At 47.6% G+C, this 26,570-nt stretch overlaps 1 protein-coding gene across 1 annotated transcript; it reads right to left on the reverse strand.

Moving 5' to 3' along the window:
- Positions 1-969: 969 nt before the first annotated feature.
- On the reverse strand, positions 970-23,814 carry LOC141100557 (uncharacterized). The gene is made up of 2 exons (XM_073589116.1): positions 23,726-23,814; positions 970-2,337 (listed from the first exon to the last, which is right to left on the reverse strand). Exon 2 carries the CDS (start codon positions 2,183-2,185, stop codon positions 1,217-1,219), a length of 969 nt encoding a protein of 322 aa, XP_073445217.1. The 5' UTR covers positions 2,186-2,337; positions 23,726-23,814; the 3' UTR covers positions 970-1,216.
- Positions 23,815-26,570: the final 2,756 nt, after the last annotated feature.

Below are 26,570 nucleotides of genomic sequence, written 5' to 3' on the forward strand. Positions count from 1 at the left end.
ATGATCTCCTTCATGTAGAAATTGCCCATTCCACCTCCATCATTTCCTCCTCACCACCCAATCATTGCCCTCTCCATCACTCACATCATTGCCCTCTCCCCATCATTGCCTTCTCCCCCATCACCCGCATCATTGCCTTCTCCATAACTCCCATCCTTGCCCTCTTCACTACCACCCCATCTTTGCCCTCTCCCCCATCATTGCCTTCTCCATCACTCACATTATTGCTTTCTCCATCACTTCCATCATTGCTATCACCCCCATCACTCCCATCATTGCCTTCTCCATCACTCCCATCATTGCCTTCTCCCCATCATTTCCTTCTCCATCACTCACATCATTACACACACACACCTCTCACCTCTCCGCGAACTCGCCGGAAGCTTCCTCTCACTGGCACAGCGGCTGCGGAGCTGAATGATGATGTTATCCAGCAGCGCTGCTGACTGCCATGTGAGGCAGGAAGCTACAGATCTGGAGCGAGGACACTTGTAGATGAGGTGATACCACGTGCCAGCAGAGAGGGCTCTGCATGCCATAGGTACGCCATCACTGGTCTAGGACAATTTGTTTGCACCACTAATTAACAGCAGTTACAATACCAAACTAGGTCGGTCCCTATAGGATAAAAACACAAGAATTATACTGTATTTTCACATACTATCTATTCCTGACACTGGAGTGGCTTATAAACTTACAAAGTATATAGCTTGAGGTCTGGGGTCTGCCAATATGTGGCTAGTTTTCTGACTGTTTCGGATAACATGATTTTAGTTTTTTTTGTCTAGTCTCACTTGAATATAGGTCAATATTAAATTGTCTCCTGATGAGTCGTCTTTGGTGAGGATGATGAAACCCGTAGAAATGAGAGGCTTGGAGAGTGAGTGTGTATATGTCACCTCATCCTATATACCCTCAACCTATTAGTCACCTACTGACTAACCTTCAGGGAGTGAATTATGGGTATAGTTTTACATTTGGAATTAATAAAGTTTATTTTTTCCTTTCATCAGTAAACATGAGGAATGACAAGAGACAACCCCTTTAAGAAGATCCAACATTATGAACATAAAAAAGGCTTCTCCCCTATGTGATGTCTCTGATGTTTATTAACAGTTGATTTTCAAGTAAAATATTTCCCACATTAAGAAAATGAAAAAAGCTTTTCCTCTGTGTGACTGCTGTGATGTCTAACAAGATGCTCTTTCCGGTCAAATCATTTCCCACATTCTGAACAGGAAAAAGGCTTCTCCCTTGTGTGAGTTCTCTGGTGCCTAACCAAATTTGAGTTAAGATTAAAACATTTCCCACATTCTGAACATGAAAAAGGCTTCTCCCCTGTGTGACTTCTATGGTGAGTAACAAGCAGTGATTTATCTGCAAAAGATTTCCCACATTCTGAACATGAATATTGCTTCTCTCCAGTGTGAGTTCTTTGGTGCTTAACAAGATTTCTTTTCAGGTTAAAACATATCCCACATTCTGAACATGAAAAAGGCTTCTCTCCTGTGTGTATTCTTTGGTGTGCAACACAATGTGATTTGTTGTTAAAACGTTTCCCACATTCTGAACATGAAAAAGGCTTCTCCCCTGTGTGAGTTCTATGGTGAGTAACAAGCAGTGATTTATGTGCAAAACATTTCCCACATTCTGAACATGAAAAAGGCTTCTCCCCTGTGTGAGTTCTATGGTGAGTAACAAGCAGTGATTTATGTGCAAAACATTTCCCACATTCTGAACATGAAAAAGGCTTCTCCCCTGTGTGAGTTCTCTGGTGAGTAACAAGCAGTGATTTACGTGTAAAACATTTCCCACATTCTGAACATGAAAAAGGCTTCTCCCCTGTGTGAGTTCTATGGTGTTTATCAAGATTCCCTTTCTGGTTAAAACATTTCCCACATTCTGAACATGAAAAAGGCTTCTCCCCTGTGTGAGTTCTCCGGTGTGTAACAAAATGTGATTTGTTGTTAAAACATTTCCCACATTCTGAACATGAAAAAGGCTTCGCCCCTGTGTGAGTTCTCCGGTGTGTAACAAAATGTGATTTGTTGTTAAAACATTTCCCACATTCTGAACATGAAAATGACTTCTTTGCTTTAGGAGCAGTTTGCTTTTTAATGTCTCTTTTGTGACTTTGATTTTCCTTAGTAGTCGGTAATGAATCAGAAGATGGGACCTGTTTCATAGGATCAGATGACAGATCTTTGCTGTGAATGGATGATGATATATCTGGAGTAATGGTAATCACTTCAGTTGTATCTTGTAGGATCTCAAGATCATCAGATTTAATAGTTGAAGATGTCAGCTGTCCCTCTGATCTCCTGGTACAGTCATCTGCTAAGATAAAAAAACAATTTTTTTAATAAAATATCCTTGAGTTTTATATTCTTGAACATTTCTACTTAAACTGTCCATAAAAATGGCAAGCTATGTAAAAAACTTTAATTATTTACCAAGACAATGACAATTCACAGTCTAATAGAAAACCTTGTTGGATGAACCAGTAGTGTGCGGTGTTCAACTGTCCGTTCATTCTGCCTCCCAAATATCAAATAGAAAGAAACCAATCAATGTTATGTAAGCAAAAATAATACCAATTCTCATCTCACAAAAACAAGTCCCCACTCAGGTCCATCATCTGTCATTGGAAAAACAGAGGTTCCCACACTATTAGTGGCTCAAAGGCTGTTGAAAAGCAACAGAGTTTCTATAAACCAATCCAGCAAAATCCGCTCTCACTCCGGAGTCTTGCAGTGTGCGCAAACAACATTTAGGATCCCTGTATTTAGCAATATTATAGTGAGAAGAATCCACTTAATTTTTGGTGTGTGTCTCCTGGAGCACAATCTGGGCATTATGTGCTGGGTATCAAAATGGCAAATGTGTAATTTTCACTCTCCAACATCCACTGCGTGTTAATTTCCGGAAAGTGGCTGTGGAATCAAAATATTCACTCCTCCTGTGGTCTAAATTGCTGGTACCCCTCGTTTGATGATAGAAAAACCCACAATGGTGACAGAAATATCTTGAATCTGACAAAAGTAGTAATAAATAAAAAATGACCCCCGCGGTCACAGGGGTCGCAGCTGCGACGGGGCCCGAGCGCTTAGGGGTCTGGGCCCCCAGTCAGGGCATTAATGCCCTGACTGGCGTATGGAGCCCAATGAGCAGAGGAGGCCCGCATTGGGCCCCAGCGGCGGGGCAGGCTGGGCGGGAGGGGGGTCAGAGAGGCACCATGTCAGCACCGACCCCCCCGCCGCATTGAACTGTACCGGCGTCTATGATGCCGGTACAGTTCAAAGCAATGATGGAGGAGAGCGTCAGCCGACGCTCCCTCTCCCATCATTCCCCTGTCTGCCTCTGACACATGCGCACTAACTGTTTATCAGGCAGAGCAGGAGACAGGAGCTGGGAGCAGCGGAAGCACGATTAGAAGGTGAGGAGAGTTTTTCTTTTAGTTTATGCAACAGTACAGCCAGGACTGTGGGGCCATTCTCGGGGGGGCTGTATACCATGGTGCTGTATACCATGGGGGGTGCTGTGCTGTATACCATGCAGGGCTGTATACCATGCAGTGCTGTATACCATGGGGGGTGCCGTGCTGTATACCATGGGGGGTGCCGTGCTGTATACCATGCCGTGCTGTATACGATGGGGAGTGCTGTACTGTACACCATGGGGGTGCTGTATACCATGGGGGTGCTGTATACCAAGGCGGGGTGCTGTGCTGTATACCATGGGGGGTGCTGTGCTGTATACCATGGGGGGTGCCGTGCTGTATACCATGCCGTGCTGTATACCATGGGGGGTGCTGTGCTGTATACTATGCTCTGCTGTATACCATGGCGGGGTGCTATGCTGTATACCATAGGGGACTGTATACCATGGGGGGTGCTGTGCTATACACTTCATGTCCTCAGAACTTCCAACCCTCATCCTGGGAAATTTCAACATCCCCATTAACATCCCTACCTCCACATCTGCATCCCAGCTTCTATCACTAACCACCTCTCTAGGCCTCTCGCAGCTTTCAACCTCTGAGACACACAAGGACGGTAACACCCTGGATCTGGTCTTCGGTCAGCTCTGTTCAATCTCCCACCTAAATAACTCACCGCTTCCACTCTCTGACCACAACATTCTCTCCTTCACGCTCACAAATCCTCGCCCACCCCAGCTTACTCCTACCTACCACACAGTCAGAAATCTACAAGCCATTAACCCTCAGACACTTTCAGATTCCCTACACTCATCACTGTCCCCAATCTCCTCTTTATCCTGTCCTAATCTGGCTGTTCATCACTACAATGACACTCTTAGAAGCACCCTTGACCAAGTAGCTGCCCTCACCCTCAGAACCTCCCAGCACAGAGTAAAACAGCCCTGGCTCACATCGCAAACTCAACTTCTCCAGCAATGCTCTAGGAGTGCTGAATGCCTATGGAGAAAAACCCGCACACCTGAAGACTTCATCCACTTCAAATTTATGTAAGAACCTATAATGCTGCCCTTCACCTCGCCAAACAGACCTACTTCACCACCCTGATCTCCTCACTAGCCAACAACCCCAAGAAACTTTTTGACACTTTTCACTCCCTCCTCAGGCCAAAAGCACAAGCCCCTATCACAGACATTTGTGCTGATGCCCTGGCCTCCCACTTGACAGAAAAAATAGATAATATCCGTAAGGAAATCTCTCAACCACCAAGTGCTGTGACTCCCATCCCTTCCTGCATCTCCCCTGGCTCACTTTCCACATTTGATCCCATCACAGAAGAAGAAGTCTCCAGACTCCTCTCTTCTTCTCGTCCGACTACATGCACTACTGACTCCATTCCCTCACATCTCCTCCAGTCTCTCTCTCCAGTCGTCACAACCCACCTAACTACAATCTTTAATCTCTCCCTCTCCTCGGGCATTTTCCCATCCTCCTTCAAACACGCCATTGTTACTCCATTACTAAAGAAACCCGCTCTCAACCCATCCTGCACCAACAACTACAGACCAGTCTCCAATCTCCCCTTCATCTCTAAACTTTTGGAACTCTTAGTTTACTCCCGCCTTACCCGTTACCTCTCCACTCACTCCCCTTCACAGACCGGCTTCCGCCGCCTACATTCGACTGAAACTGCACTCATCAAAGTGACCAATGACCTTCTGACAGCAAAACGTAACGGTGACCACTCTCTACTCATTCTTCTTGACCTATCTGCAGCTTTCGATACTGTTGACCACCATCTCCTACTCTCTAGGCTCCAGTCACTAGGCATTAAGGACACTGCTCTCTCCTGGTTCTCTTCCTATCTCTCTGACCGCTCCTTCAGTGTTTTGTTCTCTGGCTCCACGTCATCTCCTCTTCCTCTTGCTGTCGGGGTACCTCAGGGCTCAGTCCTTGGCCCCCTTCTTTTCTCTCTCTACACAGCCCCAATTGGACAGACCATCAGCAGATTTGGCTTTCAGTAACATCTTTATGCTGATGACACACAACTATATACGTCTTCTCCCGACCTTACCCCCGCTGTACTACAGAACGCCAGTGACTGTCTGTCCACAGTCTCCAATATCATGTCCACTCTCTATCTGAAACTCAACTTCTCCAAAACTGAACTTCTTCTGCTCCCGCCGTCTACTAACCTCCCTAAATCTGACATTTCCCTCTCTGTGGGTGGTACCACAATAACACCCCGGCATCAGGCACGCTGTCTGGGTGTTATGTTTGACACCAATCTCTCCTTCACATCCCATATACAATCTCTTGCCCGCTCTTGCCGCTTACACCTAAAGAACATCTCTAGAATCCGCCCTTTTCTCAACATGGAAGCAACAAAAACCCTCACTGTAGCAATGATCCACTCCCGCCTGGATTACTGCAATGCTCTATTAATTGGCCTCCCTGTTATGGATGAGTCACCGAAGGAGGAAAAACAGGCCCTGAAGCCGCTAGGCTTCAAAAAGACTATATCAGCACTCAGGTAAATTCTGAAGACAGAGCCAGAGATCAACAGATCAGAGACAAAAATGGAATTCAGCTCACCCCCGGCCGGGGATCTCTGAACTCCATAAAACAAGGCAAACAAAACCAGAACTAAGGAGTACAAAAGGCAGAGACAAAACTTAGCTTTGAGAAGCAGAAATCAGACTGGTCTCCAAGATTCCAGCAGGAAAATCACCAGCAAGGCAGCAGGGCGTCGGCTGCCTTATATCCAGTCATCAGTTCCTGTGACCCAGTCATCATCTACCTGCTCAGCTGTTTGGTAATCAGCCTCACTACCTTCCTTCGCCAGAAGAGGGAGTTCATCAGACCTCACTGGTGAAGGGAAAAATGAACTCACAACAGTACCTCCCCCTTGAGGAGGGGTCACCGAACCCTCATCCATGCCACCAGGGCGATCAGGGTGAGCCCGATGAAAGGCACGCACCAATCTTTCGGCATGAATATCAGAGGCAGAGACCCAGGAATTATCCTCCTGACCATAACCCTTCCACTTAACCAAATACTGGAGTCTCCGTCTAGCCAGACGGGAATCCAGTATCTTCTCTACCTCATACTCCATGTTACCTTCAACCAATACAGGGTCAGGAGGTGCCACCCCAGGAACTACTGGTTCAACAAACCTCTTCAACAAGGACTTATGGAACACATTATGAATCTTAAACGTGACAGGAAGAGCCAACCGAAAAGAGACGGATTAATAATCTCCAAAATCTTGTAAGGTCCAATAAATCTAGGCTTTAAACTTAGGAGAAGCCACCTTCATAGCGATATTTTTTTATGACAACCAAACCATATCAGCCACCTTAAACTGGGGACCAATGGTACTATGCCGGTTGGAAAACCGCTGGGCCTTTTCCTGGGAGAGAGACAACTTATCCACCACTTGGTCCCAGATCCGATGCATTCTCTCCACCACAGTGTCAACACCTGGGCAGGCAGAAGGCTCCACCTGCCGAGGTGTTGACCATCTTAGAGAATCTATCACAAATCACCCAAATAACGGTCATTCTCTGAGAGACAGGCATATCAGAGATAAAATCCATTGAAATATGGGTCCATGGCCTCTTGGGCACCGGCAAAGGCATCAACAACCCACTAGAGCGAGAACAAGGTTTAGACCGGGAGCAAGTCCCACAGGACTGCACAAAATTCCAGACATCACGAGACAAGGCGGGCCACCAAAAAGACTGACTCACCAGATCTCTAGTACCAAAAATACCTGGATGACCAGCCAATGCAGAGCAATGAACTTCAGACATCACCTTCTTCCTCCACTGGTCAGGAACATACAACTTTCCACTGGGACAACGCTCAGGTTTGTCCTCCTGGAACTCTTCCAGAGCACGTCTCAAATCGGGCGAGATGGCAGAAAGAACTACCCCCTCGCCTAAGATGGTAGCAGGCTTGGTCACAACAGGAGAATCAGCAAAGAAACTCCTAGAGAGGGTGTCTGCCTTGACATTCTTAGTGCCAGGAAGAAAAGAGACCACAAAATCAAAACGTGTGAAAAACAAGGCCCACCTAGCCTGTCTAGGATTCAAGCGTTTGGCCGACTCCAGGTAAATCAAATTCTTGTTGTCAGTAAGGACCACAACCTGGTGTCAAGCTCCCTCCAACCAATGTCTCCACTCCTCAAATGCCCATTTCATGGCCAACAGTTCCCGATTCCCCACATCATAGTTACGTTCGGATGGGGAGAACTTTCGGGAAAAGAAAGCACAGGGATTAATTTTAGATGTCACAGGATCTTTTTGGGACAAAACAGCTACTGCATCAATCTCAGAGGCGTCCACCTCTACCTGAAACGGGAGTGAGACATCAGGTTGCCGCAGAACGGGAGCAGAAGTGAATCTTCGCTTCAGCTCCTGAAAGGAAAAAACAGCCTCCGGAGACCAATTCAGCACATCAGCACCCTTCTTAGTCAAATCAGTCAATGGCTTGGCAATACTAGAAAATTAGCTATAAATTTCCGATAAAAATTAGCAAAACCCAAAAACTTCTGGAGGGCCTTCAAAGAAGTGGGCTGAACCCAATCATAAATGGCCTGTACCTTGGCCGGGTTCATTTCAATAGTTGACGGAGACAAAATGAATCCCAAAAATGAAATCCTCTGTACCCCAAAAAGGCATTTCGATCCCTTGACATACAGGGAATTCTCCCTCAAAATCCGGAACACAGTCCGAACATGGTCCACATGAGAGTCCCAATCCTTGGAAAAGATCAAAATATCATCCAGATAGATAATCAAAAATTTATCCACAAAGTCTCGGAAAATATCGTTCATGAAGGACTGGAAGACAGAAGGGGCATTAGTGAGCCCAAAAGGCATCACCAAGTACTCAAAATGTCCCTTCGGAGTATTAAACGCCGTCTTCCATTCATCCCCATGCTTAATGTGAATAAGATTATACGCCCCCCTGAGGTCAAGCTTGGTAAACCAGCAAGCACCTTTAACTCTGGAGAATAGATCAGAAATCAGGGGTAACGGATACTGATATTTAACAGTAATTTTGTTGAGGGCACGATAGTCAATACAAGGCCTTAATGAACCATCTTTTTTAGCCACGAAAAAAAAACCGGCACCTAAGGGTGACGAGGATGGTCTAATATGACCCTTCTCCAACGCCTCCTTAATATAGGATCGCATAGCCTCGTGTTCGGGTACAGATAAATTGAAGAGCCAACCCTTGGGAAATTTGCACCCCGGGCTCAGCTCAATTGCACAGTCATAACTCCTATGAGGAGGCAAAGACGCAGACTCATTCTCACTAAATACATCATAAAAGTCAGCCAAATAGTCAGGAACATCATGCGACTGGGGAGAGGTGGAGAAAACAGGAGCATCACTAAGGGCACACCGACAACCCCAACTCACCACAGACACAGATTTCCAATCCAAATCTGGATTATGGATTTGCAACCAGGGAAACCCCAGAACAATGGTATCATGCAAATTATGCAACACCAAAAATCTGCAATTTTCTTGATGGTCTGGGGCGACCCGCATTACCACCTGGGTCCAAAACTGAGGTTTATTTTTCGCCAAAGGAGTCGCATCATTACCCCTCAAAGGGATAGGCATCCGCAAAGGCGTCATAGGAAATCCACAACGTTTAGCAAAATCCAAGTCCATCAGGTTCAGAGCTGCTCCCGAATCCACAAAAGCCTTAGCGGAAAATGTGGACAGGGAGCAGATCAGAGTAATTGCCAGAAGAAACTTAGGTTGAACACCAACCACAGAAAACGTGTGAGCACAACGTTTCTCTCGTTTAGGGCAGACAGAAATAATATGCGAGGCATCTCCACAAAAAAAAAACACAGCTTATTACGCCTTCTGAACTCCTGATGTTGCTCCCTGGACAAAACTCTATCACATTGCATAGGTTCAGACATTTGTTCAACAGGTGGCAACACCTCTCGTGCGGTCTTACGTTCACGCAAACGCCGATCAACCTGAATGGCTAATGACATAGAATCGTCAAGACCTGAGGGAACAGGAAATCCCATCATAGTATCTTTTACGGTTTCTGACAAACCTTTCCGAAAGAGAGCTGCCAAGGCATCATCATTCCAGGTAGTAAGGACCACCCACTTTCGGAATTTTTGACAGTACAACTCTGCAGAATCCTGACCTTGGCTCAATGCCAACAGGGCCTTTTCAGCCTGATCAATAGCATTAGGTTCATCATACAACAACCCCAAGGCTTGAAAAAATGCATCCACATTATTTAGAATAGGATCATCAGGTTTCAAAGAAAACGCCCAATCCTGGGGATCGCCGCGCAGCAAAGACATGACAATTTTAATCCGCTGCGCGGAGCTCCCCGACGAGTTAGGCTTCAAGGCAAAAAATAATTTACAATTATTCTTGAAATTCAAAAATTTAGACCGATCCCCAAAAAACACATCAGGAGTAGGGATCTTTGGTCCAGCAGCATGTGAATGAGTAAGATAGGCGGAAATTCCCCGCACTTCCGCAGCGAGCTGCTCCACACGATCAGACAATTGCTTCACCTCCATTGAGAGAAAAAAAAAAAATTCCCCCTACGGCCTCAGAGATAGAGGAAAAAATATACACAAAGAAATTCTGACACCTTTTTTTTTTCTTACAATTCTTTCCTGCTATTGAGTACCCTAGGATCTGCGGTATGGCTGGTGATTCTGTAATGGATGAGTCACCGAAGGAGGAAAAACAGGCCCTGAAGCCGCTAGGCTTCAAAAAGACTATATCAGTACTCAGGTAAATTCTGAAGACAGAGCCAGAGATCAACAGATCAGAGACAAAAATGGAATTTAGCTCACCCCCGGCCGGGGATGGCTGAACTCCATAAAACAAGGCAAACAAAACCAGAACTAAAGAGTACAAAAGGCAGAGCAAAACTTAGCTTTGAGAAGCAGAAATCAGACTGGTCTCCAAGAATCCAGCAGGAAAATCACCAGCAATGCAGCAGGGCGTCGGCTGCCTTATATCCAGTCATCAGTTCCTGTGACCCAGTCATCAGCTGTTTGGTAATCAGCCTCACTACCTTCCTTCGCCAGAAGAGGGAGTTCATCAGACCTCACTGGTGAAGGGAAAAATGAACTCACAACACCTCCCTGTCACTTGACTATCCCCTCTCCAGTCCATTCTTAATGCAGCTGCCAGGGTCGTCCATCTGGCTAATCGGTACTTGGACGTGTCCGCTCTTCGTCAGTCATTACACTGGCTGCCCATTCATTATAGGATCCAATTCAAAGTACTTGTTCTCACCCACAAAGCTCTCCACAGTGCGGCACCCCCCCACATCTCCTCCCTCATTTCTGTCTATCGGCATAGCCGATCGCTGCGCTCTGCAAACTTTCGACTTACCTCTGCACTAATCTGTACCTCCCACTCCCGACTCCAAGACTTCTCCATGCTGCTCCTATCTTCTGGAATGCTCTACCCCAAGAAATTAGGACTAACCACAATTTGCATAGCTTTAGGCGCTCCCTCAAAACACATTTGTTCACAGTGGCCTATCACATTCACTAATCAAAGTCATTCTATGTGTAAGTGTGCGTGTGTAGCCCATTCACTATCTCTATCCATCCTTCACTCCCTCAAAATGGCTGGACCTTCATTGTAAAAATACAAATGTAAATACACACCTGTACTTTGTATCTCCCTCACCTCATTGTAGATTGTAAGCTCTCACGAGCAGGGTCATCAGGTTGCCGCAAAACCGGGGCGGAAGTGAATCTTCGCTTCAGCTCCTGAAAGGAAGAAACAGCCTCCGGAGACCAATTTAACACATCAGCACCCTTCTTAGTCAAATCAGTCAATGGCTTGGCAATACTAGAAAATTTTGCTATAAATTTCCGATAAAAATTAGCAAAACCCAAAAACTTCTGGAGGGCCTTCAAAGAAGTGGGCTGAACCCAATCGTAAATGGCCTGTACCTTGGCCGGGTCCATTTCAATAGTTGACGGAGACAAAATAAATCCCAAAAAAGAAATCCTCTGTACTCCAAAAAGGCATTTAGATCCTTTGACATACAGGGAATTCTCCCTCAAGATCCGGAACACAGTCCGAATATGTTCCACATGAGAATCCCAATCCTTGGAGAAGATCAAAATATCATCCAGATAGATAATCAAAAATTTATCGACAAAATCTCGGAAAATATCGTTCATGAAGCACTGTAAGACAGAAGGGGCATTAGTGAGCCCAAAAGGCATCACCAGGTACTCAAAATGTCCCTCCGGAGTATTAAACGCCGTCTTCCATTCATCCCCATGCTTAATGCGAATAGGACAGGAAAGGAAGGTTGCTGTCTGCAATCTGCCAAAACCCTATCAAAGACATAAGCCAACAGCTGATATGGAAAAAGACCCTGAAGCAGCTAGGCTTCAAAAACTATATCAGCACTCAGGTATTTTCAGAAGACAGAGCTAAAGGAATTCAGCTCACCCCAGCAGGGAATGGCAGAAATCCAGAAAAACAAAGCAAACAAAGTCAAAGCACAAATGCAAAAAGCAGAGCAGAAAAACTTAGCTTTAGAAGAGCAGGAATTCAGACTGGTCTCCAAGGATCCCACAGAGAAATCACCCGCAGGGCAGAAGGGCGTAGGCAGCCTTATATCCAGTCCGTAACTCCACTCAGCCAGTCATCATCATTAGGCTCAGGTGCCTGATAATCAGGCTCACTACCTTTCCTTACCAGAAGAGGGAGTTCATCGGGCCTCAGTAGTGAAGGGGAAAATGAACTCACAACAAGCTCCATTACCTCCAGTAACCACAAGAGGGAGCCCAGAAAGAGAACTCACAATCCCTCTGTCAATCTGACCAGCTCCACTACCTTCAGTAATAACCAGAGGGAGGCCAGAAAGCGAATTCACAACAGGGGGTGCTGTATACCATGGTGGGTTGCTGTGCTGTATACCATGTGGTGCTGTGCTGTATACCATGCGATGCTATATACCATGGGGGGCTGTATACCATGCTACGCTGTATACCATGGGGGTGCTGTGTTGTATAGAATGGGGGGGTGCTGTGCTGTATACCATGCGGTAATGTGCCGTATACCATGTGATGCTGTGCTATATACTATGTGATGGTTACATCACTCCGCCATACTCACCCGGCCTCCGCTCCCACGCCGCAGTTGGCCTCCGCTCCCATGCCGCAGCCTCTCTCCACCCGACGGCCGCAGCGGTCACCTGAGACGGGCTCGCGACCGATGCCGTCCCTGCATGCTATGCGCATGCACCATAGGCCGCGGCCGCGCCTCCTTCCTGCTTCTTATGCTCCGGCTGTGCCCTGACCCGGAAGCACCTTTGGACTAATGGTGGACCAGACGGGGCCATATCAGGCTGCTTCCCCCTGAGGGAGGCGCCTGATCATTGTGTTTCCAGCACTCTGGCCTCGCTACATCGTGTACGCTCTGCTCCTGCAGTTCCGTTCTCGGCTGCTCCCCGCAGCAGCTTCTCAGTCCTGCTTCCCGTGTTCCTTGTTCTCTTCCGCAGTTGTCTTCTGTGTTCCTGCTCCAGTCCTGTCTCCAGTGTTCCTGCCGTCCTACTCCAGTCCTGCCTTCAGTGTTCCTGCCGACCTACTCCAGTCCTGTCTCCAGTGTTCCTGCCGTCCTACTCCAGTCCTGCCTCCAGTGCTCCTGCCGTCCTACTCCAGTCCTGCCTCCAGTGTTCCTGTCGTCCTACTCCAGTCCTGCCTTCAGTGTTCCTGCCGTCCTACTCCAGTCTCAGTCTTACTCCGATCCATCCTGAGCCGCCCCTCTTGGTACCGGCTACCGTGGTACTCGAACCCCTGGGCCTGCTCCTAACGGTCCCTGTATAGGGGTCGGTTCCACCTGGCAGCTCGCCCGGGGTCCCTCGGTGCCACGGTCCAGAGGGTCCACTCCCGGGGTTTCCTGCTCCAGACCACTCACGCTAACAGTGATGCTGTGCTATGTACTATGCTGCTGTGTTATATACCATGGGGGGTACATTATATTCTATGGGGGAGGCTGTGTTATATAATATGAGGGGCGGCATTATATTCTATGGTATAGCAAGTCAGACATCTGCCCTCTGCTCCTTTCATTCTCTATGTGGGGGTGGAATTATGGGAGCGATGAGGCTGTGGACAGTTTGGGGGATGGAGCCTGGGCTGGTCTCAAGGGGGCCCCGAAAATTTTGCCAGTATGGGGTCCCCGAAACTCCTAGTGGCAGCCCGGGGTGGGGGGACCCCATTTGAAAGTTCGCATAGGGGCCCATAACTTTGTAGTTACACCATAGCTTTTTAACCATGCTTCCACAGTATTTAAAAAAAAAGTAAAACTCATGAAATTTATTTTTTATTTTAGGATATTTGTGTTTTTTGCTTTTTGTTTTCTCTGGTTAATGGTCATGTGTTAATATGCACTTACATTGTGCATACACATTAACTTACCTTCTCAGTTCAGACTCCAGTTTTTGTTTTTTTTTTAACTCATGAAATAGGCCTGGACAGGAATTATGGTACCCTTAACTTAACCGCTTTGTGACCACCAAGAGTAGATAAACGTCGGCGCTAGCAGGACTTTGTGCACCGCCGACGCTTGTCAGCGGTTTTGTGCTCATCGGGCCCCCCATGTACCTTATAACTGGGGGATTCTGGCACACAGTGCTTCCTGTGACCCCCGACCTCATTGAGACCTGATTGGTTCAGGTCCTTATGACGTCAGTGTCACACCAGCCAATGAGACAAATCACTAGATAAGTTTGTTGTAGCAGCAAACTTTTCTGGGCAATCTGCCTCAGATCTCCTGTCAGTGAGAGATTAGAGAAGAAACAGTGTTACAAGTGCTGCTGCAAACAGCTGTGTCAGTCAGCGATTGTGCTATAAAGTAAAAAGAAACAGATAAGGCAGGTTAGAGTTAGTGCTAGAGTTAGGTTTAGTGTTGAGGCTAGAGTTAGGGTTACTGTTAGGGTTACTGTTAGGCTAAAGTTAGAGTTACTGTTAGGGTTTATTCTAAAGTGCGGTGGTGCTTTGTGCTGCGTGGAGAGCTCCGCTGGCATTTTGTCAAAGCCTGGAGACCCCCGCAGTTCCATTGCTGGGATGCGGTGGTCTCCGGAAAAATGGCCGCCGTGGGCGGCGCATGCTCGGATTCAGATCTCTGCCACCGCATCGCAGCAATGGAGCTGCAGGGGCCTCCGGCTTTGACAAAATGGCGGCATAGCCCCCCACGCAGTACAGAGCACCGCCGCCCCAGCATAGAGCGCTGCAGCCACACCAGCACAATGCGCTGCCGCCCCAGCACAAAACACTGCCGCCTCCCTAGCACAGAGCGCTGCCGCCGCCCCAGCACAGAGCGCTGCCGCCGCCCCAGCACAGAGCGCTGCCACCCCAGCACAGAGCACCGCTGCCACACCAGCCTGGGATGGGATTTTCCGGAGGCCTGGGCCACCAAACAACCTCTGTGACCACTCTTGCACCTGTGCTGATCCCCCCGATAAGCTGAATTCGGACTGTAAGATGGACCCCCATTTGGCACATTTTTTCCCCTATTTTCCTTTTGAAAATTTTGGGTGCATCTTATAGTCCGAAAAATACAGTTATTATTTTTTCTTCACTGCCCAATGGTATAATCTTCTATGGAACAGCTGTGGTGTCAGTATGCTCACTGTACCACTAGAAGAATTCATTCAGGGAAGTATTTGGAAAAATGCAGTCACTTTTGGGGGCTTATGCTGTCCTGGCAACTCAGGGGCTCTGACAATGTGACATGTCACCCACAAACAATTCCAGCAAAATCTGATCTCCAATATGGCGCTCCTTCCCTTCCAAGCTCTGTCATGCGGCCAAACAGTAGTATTCTTCCACATATGGGGTATGGGCGTACTCAGGAGAAATTGCTCAACAACTTTTGGCATCCAATTTCTCCTGTTACCCTTTGGAAAAAAAATGAGGGTGAATAGCTTAGTTACTCACCGATAACGGTGTTTCTCGGAACCCATGATAGCACCATGGAGAGAGGGGATCCGCCCATCAGGTACAGGAACCTACAGATAAAAAGGGCGGCACCTCTCCTCCGCCCCCAGTTGGTTACAGAGCATCAGAGGGTCTCCAGGTTAGTTAACAACAAAAGAATATACATAACATTGTAATGTTGCATATTATCAAGAAGCACCGTGTCTAAATGAAAACCAATCTACGAACAGTAAAACGTGCTCACCGCACACATGAAGGGGGGGAATAAGCGGGTGTTGTCATGGGTTCCGAGAAACACCGTTATCGGTGAGTAACTAAGCTATTTCCTCTCACCCATGACAGCACCACGGAGAGAATTTCAGAGATTTGTAGCTTAGGGAGGGACCACAGCCTGAAGGACCCTTCTCCCAAAGGTCAGGTCAGACGTAGAGGCTAGATCTAAACGATAGTGTCTGAGGGTAAACTGATTAAATTTGCTGATGACACAAAGCTAGGAGGGATAGCTAATACTAGAGAAGAGAGAGAGAGGATTCAAAAAGATTTAAATAAACTGGAGAAGTGGGCAGCAACTAACAGAATGGTTTTTAACAGGGAGAAATGCAAAGTACTACATCTGGGCAATAAAAATGAAAAAAGCATATATAGAATGGGAGGAATAGGGCTAAGTGACAGCACATGTGAAAAAGACTTGGGTATACTAATAGATCACAGACTGAATATGAGTCAACAGTGTGATGCAGCAGCAAAAAAGGCAAATGCAATTCTAGGATGTATTAACAGAAGCATACAGTCTAGATCACGTGAAGTCATTATTTCCCTCTACTCCTCTTTGGTCAGACCTCATCTGGAATATTGTGTCCAGTTTTGGGCACCACATTTTAAAAAAGACATCAACAAACTGGAGCAAGTTCAGAAAAGAGCGACCAGAATGGTGACCGGTCTGCAAACCCTGTCTTATGAGGAAAGGTTGCAGGATTTGGGAATGTTTAGTTTGCAAAAGAGAAGACTGAGAGGAGACTTAATAGCTGTCTACAAATATCTAAAGGGCTGTCACATTGTAGAAGGATCAACTTTATTCTCATTTGCACAAGGAAAGACTAGAAGCAATGGGATGAAACTGAATGGGAAGAGACACAGATTAGATATTAGAAAAAACTTTTTGACAGTTAGAGTGATCAATGAGTGGAACAGGCTGCCACGAGAAGTGGTGAGTTCTCCTTCAATGGAAGTCTTCAAACAGAGGCTGGACAGACATCTGACTGGGATGATTTAGCGAATCCTGCTTTGAGCAGGGGGTTGGACCAGATGGCCCAGGAGGTCCCTTCCAACTCTACGATTCTATGATTCTATGATTCTATGAAAAAGGTAGAAGGTGATGACCAGGTGGCCGCCTTACAGATCTGTTCTATAGATACCTCCGATCTTCCAGCCCATGAGGTCACCATCGCTCTTGTGGAATGAGCTCTCAACCCTTCCGGGATGGTATTTCCACTTGATGAATATGCCCTGGCAATCGCATCCCTTATTCACCTTGCCAGGGTACTCTTAGATGCTTTGAGTCCCTTCCGAGGTCCCTGGAAACACACAAAGAGAGAGCCTTCCTTCCTACATTCTTTGGTGGCCTCTAAGTACTGAACTAGGCACCTCTTTACATCTAGGGTATGAAATCTTTCCTCTCCCCTATTCCTAGGGTTTGGGCAGAAGGAAGGAAGGACTGCCTCCTGGGACCTATGAAAATGTGATGCTACTTTAGATAGATATGCCGGGTCAGGCTTTAAGATGACTCTGTCGTCTAGTATTTTAGTAAACGGTGGCGCCGCTGATAAAGCTTGAATATCGCTCACCCTGCGAGTCGACGATAGCGCCACCTGAAGCACAGTTTTTAATGATAAGATATTTAGGGGTACTGACTGGATAGGTTCAAACGGGGGACCTGTTAGTGCGGATAGTGCGAGATTCAGGTCCCACAATGGTAATTTCAGGCTGACTATTGGCCTGGACCTGGTTGCGGCCCTAATAAACCATGTTACCCCGGGGCTGCCTGCCATATCCTGGTTATAAAGGGCACCTATGGCTGCTATCTGTATTTTCAGTGTGTTAACCGCCAGTCTCTGCTCTAAGCCCCTCTGCAGAAATTCAACAATTCTGTCAATCTGGACCCCATCCTGAACCCTTGTCCCGGAGGTGGACAGAAATTTCCTCAAAGTTCTCCCATAGGCTCGTCGTGGTCGGTTGCCTACTCTTTTGTAGTGTAGAAACTAGGCTTTCGGAGAACCCCCTTTTCCTCAGCAGTGCCCTTTCAAATTCCATGCTGTAAAATGGAGGTTCACTGCCCGAGGGTGTAACCTTGGTCTCTGAGACAGTAGGTCCGGGAGATCTGGTAAGATCCAGGGGTCAGTTATCGAGAGCATTCTCAGCCAGGAAAACCAAGTTCTTTTTGGCCAGAAGGGGGGTATCAGTATCATTCTCGACCCATCCTCTCTGACTTTCCTTATGACAGCCAGAATGAGAATGATCAGGGGAAAGGCATACGTTAGGTTCTGTGTCCACGGGAGCATCAAGGCGTCCAGGGCCCGAGGATTCCCCCTTTTCTTCCACTTTTTTATTTTTGTAGTCGGCAAACAGATCTATGTCTGGGATTCCCCACATTTCCACAATCTGCCGAAAATGGACCGTTTAAAGGCTCATTCTCCCTGGCGCAATTGAGTGCAACTCAGAAAGTTTGCTGTCTGGTTCTCTGTTCCCTGTATGTGCAGTGCAGGAAGAGATAGTAGGTTTATCTCGGCTAGGGTGAGGATTTTGGAGGACGTGTTCATTAGGGCTCGGGACCTGGATCCCCCCCCTGGTGATTTATATAGGCCACTGTCACTTGATTGTCCGAAAATATGCGGACATGATGACCTTGCAGCATGGATAGGAAGTGTGTTAAGGCATAGCCTACTGCCCAGAGTTCCTTTTGGTTTGAGGAGGCTTCTAATTCCTGGCCTCCCAATTCCCCCTGAGCCACCCTGCTGTTCATGTGTGCTCCCCATCCCATGGGACTGGCATCCGCGGTAATTATATGTGATTTTTATTACCCACGGAATCCATTTGGATAGGTTGTCTGTGTTTCCCCAACAGGCTAGGGAATGAAGTTTTGGAATCTAGGGTAATGCGACCCTCTAAGTGACCTCCTAATGCTAACTGGTTGGCTAATACATCCCATTGGAGATCTCTCCTATGTAGCTGTGCCCACTGGACCGCCGGCAGGCAGGCGGAGAGAGAGGAGAGAGCCTAGTAGTGACATTGCTTTTGTTAGTGTCATGGAAGGGTTCTGAATCGCCTTTGCTATCATTTGAGCAATTCTCTCTTTTTGTGGTCCGGGAGGTAACACTCTTGGGTGTTTGATTCCAGTGTTAGTCCTAGGAACTCCTGAATTTTGCTGGGCTGCAACCTTGATTTTTTCCAGGATTAGAAGCCAGCCGAGGTTCTGTAGAGTGTTCATCACTCTGTCCCTCCGTTCCTTGCATTTTGAGCCGAGTCGCTTGCTATTAAAAAGTCGTCCAAACATGGAATTATTAATATGTCCTGCTGCCTTAGGTGGGCCATCATTTCTGCCACTAGTTTCGTGAAAACTCGTGGGCTATAGATATTCCGAACGGAAGGGCCCTGTATTGAAACTCATCTCGCCATTTATAGAGACCGGCAGTCTGAGGTATTTTCGGTAGTCTTTGTGGATGGGGACGTCATAGTATGCGTCGCTGAGATCTAATACTGTCATAAGGCAGTGTGGGAACAGGATTTTGGTGGTTGACTCCATTTCCTCCTTTCTTTAGTAAACTTAGGACCTCATTTCCGAGAGTTTTTTGTTCTCATATAGATCTTATGGAGTATGGAGTTACCACGTATTTTTGAGGTGTGTGATGAACAGCCCACAGCTGCCACCAAATATGACGAACAGGGGTCCCGCTGCCACCAAAACGTGACGGACAGCAGACCCTGTGTCACCAATATGTCACAATCTCACCACTGACACGGGTGTATCAGTGGACGGAGGGACGCGACACACTGCCGGCACATGGCTATCACAGGCACAGTGGGGGCTTATCTTAGTTATCCCACCACTGGCACCATGTGAACAAAATGCATCAAACTAACCTTGCTCTAACAATTTACCACAGGGGGGGTTATTTTGGATGCCCCCACCTCTGCTAACAACCTTCCAAGAACTGCGAATATTTATGTATATCCCACTTTCTCAGTTCCACTTTGGAACTTGCAGCTCTCCGGCGCCCCCCTTACCCTCAGGTCAGTCAGGGAACTGCACCTAGGATAATTAGCCGCCGGATGGGCTGCTTGTTGTGCACTGACCTCTAGACTACTGCAGTAAGGAATTATCAATGCTGTGGCCGCAGCCCCTCATTCAGCAATATAAGACCCTTCTGTACTGCCAGCTAGTCTCGGCAGCCGCGCACATTACGCTGCCACCAGCCACGCTTTACTTAATCACAGAGTTAATTAAGAGGGTCCGTGACAAACCCCAAATTAGTAGCGATTATCTAAATAAGGCGTATAGTTCATTTCTAAGAGCATGAAGACAGACTGAATTATTATATCATTTATTCCCCAAAATGAGGGCAGTGATTATATAGATGAAAGTTGCTATAAAGTTGAGACATTACATATGTACAGATACAAGTATAAAACAAAAGTGGATGAAAACAGAAAGTACACTCACGGTTGCTTATGAATTTTTAGGCATCCTATGTGGCTGGAGGGGGAGGGGCACGTAACCAAACGTCGCCACTCATCGGCACGTCTCTCTGGCATGAGGACTTCAGCTGCTCTGAACTGGTTTTGCCAAGGGAATGCCTTATAGCCTCTGCTGTGTGACATCACGGAAGGGGCAGTCTGGAGAGGGTCTGCCCCCTACTCTTGGATTTAGAATCAAACTACAAAACTTAATATAACTGTATCTCGCAGGAGGAAGTTCGCACAAACACGCACATGGTATCATTCTTTGTAGTTTGTTGATTACAATAATTCAAGACCAAATATGCAGTATTTCAGACACACCGTTTAGAAGGAATCCATATCTCATTTTCTAGAAGTCCGAGAATCGTGAAACTTAGGGGTTTAGACAGCTGGCTTTGTGCCCTTCGCAGAAATGTGGGTTTTATATCTCTGCTGCGTATGGTTTTTACGGTACAGTCTCTTTAATATCACCCATAGTTTCATTCAGCCACAGATCAGAGAACAAAGGAACATCTTTTCCAGTAGCTTAATTAACATTCCTAGCTCACAGGAAATGGACAGCTTCAGGTTTCACAGAGCTGTGCCCATGAAGACACTGGTGTGTGTGTGGGGGGAAGAGAAAGGGGGGATTTGCAGCTACATGGCAGGCTGCAATGTCCTGATAAGAAAATGGGAGACTTCTAGAAGGTTCCAACAGAAAACATCATATTTTGCAGACATTACATTACAGTGGGAGAGAGAGAGTCTATCCTTAGGCCCGAGCCAATCAGACTTACCAACCAAGGGCTGTTCGAGATTTCCCTCCAAGCTGGGAGAAAAAGGTTTAGACTCCCCCCCCACCTTGGGCAACTGTCACCAAGAGGGTTTCTTGTCTCAGGACGAGTTACCGAAGAGAAACCCCATATCTCTCCTTCTGTCATCCTATTTCTGCTCTGAAAGAACTTTCTGTTACGAAAGGACCTCAAACACTGTAGGACCCAGATTTGGGAATCCCTTCTTTTATCCCCTGCCTTTTGGAGGATGTCATCTATCGTCTCCCCGAATAGGAACTTCCCTTTGCAGGGGATCGACCTAGGTTCATTTTAGTTTGTAAATCCCCTGGCCAACATTTGAGCAACAACGTTCTTTGGGCTGCGTTTGACATGGCTGCTGCTTTAGATGATAATCTCACCAAGTCAGCTGATGAGTCCGCCAAGAATGCCACCGCTCCCCTTATTTACTGGAATAGATTCCAGAATCTTCTCTCTGGGTGTACCTTCCCTTAACTGTCTCTTTAGTTGATCCACCCATACCATAAGGGCTCTGGAGGTACATATTGCCACAATAACTGGCTTCAGATTTCCCCCAGCTGATTCACAAGCGCCCTTGAGGAAGGTATCGGCCATTTTCTCTAAGGGGTCCTTCAGAGTACCCTAAAAGTGTCCTCAAAGGGGAGTGCAAAACTTTTTTGAGGCCTTGGCGACAGCTACGTCTAGTGTCGGGGCTTTGTCCCAAGATGTGGACGCCTCTTCATCAAAGGGATATTTCCTCTTAAGGGAAGGGACAGTGGAGTTTTTCCACTCTGGTTTTTCCCTTTTCTTTTTTTAAGGCCCTGTACGTTCTCGTTTATCGGGAACACTCTGTTTCTTTTGGCCCAGTCGCCCGGACATTATGTCCTGGACTGACCTATCAGGGCGAGGGACTGCCACCCCCATGGTAGATCTTATTGCCTTAACTAGCGTGTTTACCTCCTCTGGGGGAAAACAATGATGGCCTCCCGTTTCCTCGTCTGAGGATGATGAGCCGGTGACTAAGGTATGTGAGGTAACCTCCCCTGACGCCGAGACTTCTGACTGGGAACCCACTCCAGCGTCCTTCCTTTTAACTTTTTCCCCTTGTTTCAGGGATAAAAGGGCACTCTGAACCTCTGATCTGATTACAGCTCTTAGGTCCGAGGCGAAATCCGGGGTTTCCTCACAAAGAACTTCCTGTATGCAGGATTCGCAGGGCTCTGCTATAAGTGGGGCATTCCCTGTTCTTTGTTTCCCCTTCTTTTTTCCCTGATAAGGGAAAAGAAGTCTATTACAATGGTGAACATTCTCGAAGGTCACTCACCAGATATGCGCGGCTGCAGGTACCGGTTCGGGAGGTGGATTCAGGTCCCGTACGGGCTGATCCAAGGATGGTGACTTGCTCCTTGCAGCCGACCTGCTGCGTTGCGTGGAGTGGCGACTGGATCGGCCATCACTCCTGTCCTGCTCTTTTTGCCGGTGATGCTGGTGTTGCTGTTGCCTGGGCTGCTGCTTAGGCTGCTGCTTGAGCTGTTGCTCCCTTTGCTGGTCGCTGTCTTCCATACTTACAGGACGCCTCCAGCCAGGAGCAATTCCAGCACTTTCATTTTCGAATTTCGCGGCGCGTGACGTCACCTCCTCTACCACACTGCACCGCTGTCTGCCCCGGGGAGTGCGCAGTGCGCTGACTCAGAAGACATTTATCCATTTCCGGGGCAGCACCATATTGGTACACCTCTGTACCATGGCGCTGCCCGTGTGTGTCCCGGGTCCCCACCAGCCCCAGAATCCTTTCCAGAGCGGCGGCTCAGTCCTCTCCCCCCCGCTCACCCTGTCGAGCCCGTCGGCTGCAGCGGTGGCGGCTTCAGGAACCGACCCGCCATGACAGGGGCTTCCCCGCTGTGAGCCCCCGGACGGGACAGCCCTGGATCTCCTATTAGTTAAGCTGCTGCGGTTCTGTAGGTCACCCGTCAGGGACAGGAACCCAACCAGGGGCGGAGGAGAGGTACCGCCCTTTTTATCTGTAGGTTTCTGTCCCTGATGGGCGGATCCCCTCTCTCCATGGTGCTGTCATGGGTGAGAGAGAAGCGATCATTTTTTGTGAAAAAAATATGATTTTTTATTTTCACAGCTCTACATAATTAACTTCTGTGAAGCACTTGAGGGTTCAAGGTGATCAACACACATCTGGATAAGTTTAAATTTTGCTGGATGAAATTTTTTTCTAAGCCTCACAATGGCCACAATATTATAGGCATTATCACCAATAATATCAATGCTATTATATGCATTATGTAATAATGGGGGGCAGGTCAGTGAGGGATCAGCGACCGGTCATAAGCCAATACAGAGGAATATGTAATCAGTGCACCACATAAAGCCCCGCCCACAGTCCCATCCACAGCCCCGCCCCAGAGCACGAGAATCTCATTAACTGAAAACTACAAATACAGATTAAACAGTAAACCAGAGTTGCCCTCATTTATGGTGGACCATAGGAGCTACTATGGATCCTGAGCAGAAGATTAGAGAAAATAATATTGCTCCCCATTTCAGGAGAGATTGTGCAGTAATCTGAATTCCTTAGGATCAGAAACAATGTAATTGGTTGTAAGTTCTATAGAAAAGGGATTTCACTGCCCAAAGTCATTAGAACAGTTTTGGGTGGAGGAGAATGTTGTGGTCTAGAGGGAAAATGGTGATCATGGTAATACGGCCGGACTACACCACCGATAAAGCAGCCACAGCCGGTGACTGAGAGGAATCTGTGACTTCTCTGCATTCAGTGGTTACTACTCACCTGGGTAGTCATATGTGGGAATCTCCTCTTTACACCGCTCATCATCTCTCACATATGTCTCTGTAGTATTAATATGGGTCAGATCTTCACCCTGAAACAAATATTGTAAAAGTCACAGACAGATGGAGAAGTCCCATCTATGATCAGCTCTAATCCTGCCATCTCCACCGCTCTCATTATACAAGTATAAAACATATAATACTGGTGGATAAAACAAGACTGAGCACAAGACCTTCACAGCCGTCTACACATCATAGGGGAGATCTCCTGACACCTTCTCTCCATCTACCTGATGATCCTGAGGAGCACTGGGATCTACTTGGTTACAGTCCTGTGGAAGAAGAGGACGGGGACATCTCTCTGGTGTTGTCCTCTTACTGGATAGATCTGGAGGAAACACATACAGGGACTGAATTCATTCTCTACATACAGATAATTATAGGCCGTGTGTATTTAGTCCTGTCTATTACCTGGTGATGTGAGGGGCTGGGGAACCTCCATTATGACGTTCTTGTACAGATCGCGGTGTCCTTCTAAATACTCCCACTCCTCCATGGAGAAATAGACAGCGACATCCTGACACCTTATAGGAACCTGACACATACAATGATACCGTCATCCCCCGATCCCTTCATAGTGTTACTGTATAATCTCCCAGCATTCCCAGCAGTGTCACCTCTCCAGTCAGCAGCTCAATCATCTTGTAGATGAGTTCTAGGATCTTCTGGTCATTGATGTCCTCATGGATCAGGGGGTGAGGTGGAGGCCCCGTGATTGGGCTCAGGGGTCTTCCCCATCCCTCAGACACAGGATCCTGACAGTGATCACTAGAGGTCTTCTTCACCACTGTGTAATCCTGGTTATGGAGAGACACATTAATAAATCTCACTACAGACATTCCCAGAGTCCTCACCTCTCCAGTTCTGTCCATCTGTTATTCCCATAGATAAGAATGATGTAATGTGACGTCATCAGAATCTCTCACCTCTCCAGTGAGACGGAAGAGGATCTCTAGGGTGAGGTGTAACATCCTCTCCGCCATCTTGTCTCTGTCCATATCCATCCTTGATGGGTAAATCAGGAAAATTCTCTTCTGTAGAAGATCTTCACTGAGAGGATCCGATATTGTAGAGACCTGAATGAGAAGAAGATGATCCGATGTAACATCATAAGAATCCTGTGTAATAATACAATTACTGGAGATAATAAGGGAAACATAGGAGGAGATTTATTATCTTACAGGGTTTAGTTTTCTTCCCTGACATCTACTAATAAAACCTATATATTTAGGCCACAGACAACAAGCAGTTTCCTCCTCGGAGTCGGCAGCTGAACACGTTCCTCATAGACTCATCAACGTCACCATCAATTCCCATCAGAGTGAAGGAACATCGCTCCTCTATTCAGCTCTATGGATCCAGGATGAAATCCACTGCGGCCCCTGCAAGAAAAGAGCGAAGTCTGGTGAGACCCCCGAGGCCGGAGATTTCTACAGCTGCTCTGTGCGCACAGGACCTGTGATGAGGTCACAGGAGGGGAGGAGTCAGGGGTCACATGATCAGGGGCCTCAGTGTGTGCAGGACTCTGCTGTGCTGGTTGTCATGGTGCTGGATGAGGGGAAGTTTATCTGTGGGGTCAGGAGGGGTTTACAGGGTGGATGTAGCAGAGCCGTGTGTGTACGAGGTGTACGGAGCGGAGCCGTGTGTGTACGAGGTGTACGGACCGGAGCCGTGTGTGTACGAGGTGTACGGACCGGAGCCGTGTGTGTACGAGGTGTACGGAGCGGAGCCGCGTGTGTACGAGGTGTACGGAGCGGAGCCGTTTGTGTACGAGGTGTACGGAGCGGAGCCGTGTGTGTGCGAGGTGTACGGAGCGGAGCCGCGTGTGTACGAGGTGTACGGAGCGGAGCCGTGTGTGTGCGAGGTGTGCGGAGCTGTGTGTTCAAGGTGTACGGAGCGGAGCCGTGTGTACGAGGTGTATGGAGAGGAGCCGTGTGTGTAGGAGGTGTACGGAGTGGAGCCGCGTGTGTAGGAGGTGTACTGAGCGGAGTCGTGTATGTACGAGGTGTACGGAGCGGAGCCGTGTGTGTACGAGGTGTACGGAGCGGAGCCATATGTGTACGAGGTGTACGGAGTGGAGCCGTGTGTGTACGAGGTGTACGGAGCGGAGCCATATGTGTACGAGGTGTACGGAGTGGAGCTGTGTGTGTACGAGGTGTACGGAGCGAAGCCGTGTTTGTGTGAACCCCTCTGTGTACTCTGTATACCCCCATCTTCAGTCACAGACCCCTGTGTACGCTGTATACACCCATTTACCCCCATCTTCGGGCGCAGACCCCTTTGTATGCTGTATACATCCATATACCCCCAGCTTCGGTTGCAGACGCCTCTTTGCACGCTGTATACACCCGTATACCCCCAGCTTCAGTCGCAGACCCCTCAGTGTACGCTGTATACACCTGTATTCCCTCAGCTTCGTCCGCAGACCCCTCAGTGTGCTCTTTATACACCCATATACCCTCAGCTTCAGTTGCAGACCCCTGTGTATACTGTATACACCTAGCTTCAGTCACAGACCCCGCGTCTCTCACACTATTTACACCTGTATACCCCCAGCTTCAGTCTCAGAACCCTGTGTGTATGCTGTATACACCCGTATACCCCCCAGCTTCGGTCACTGACCCCTCTCTTTACGCTGTATACACCCGTATACCCCCAGCTTCGGTCGCAAACCCCTCTGTGTACGCTGTGTACACCCGTATACCCCCAGCTTCGGTCACAGACCCGTGTTCACTGTATACACCTGTTTATCCCCAGTTTTGGTCGCAGACCCCTGTGTACACTGT

Source organism: Dendrobates tinctorius, unplaced genomic scaffold (genome assembly GCF_039654945.1).
Source record: "Dendrobates tinctorius isolate UK_male_01 unplaced genomic scaffold, ASM3965494v1 ptg000106l, whole genome shotgun sequence".
In the NCBI taxonomy this organism is placed as follows: Eukaryota; Metazoa; Chordata; class Amphibia; order Anura; family Dendrobatidae; genus Dendrobates; species Dendrobates tinctorius.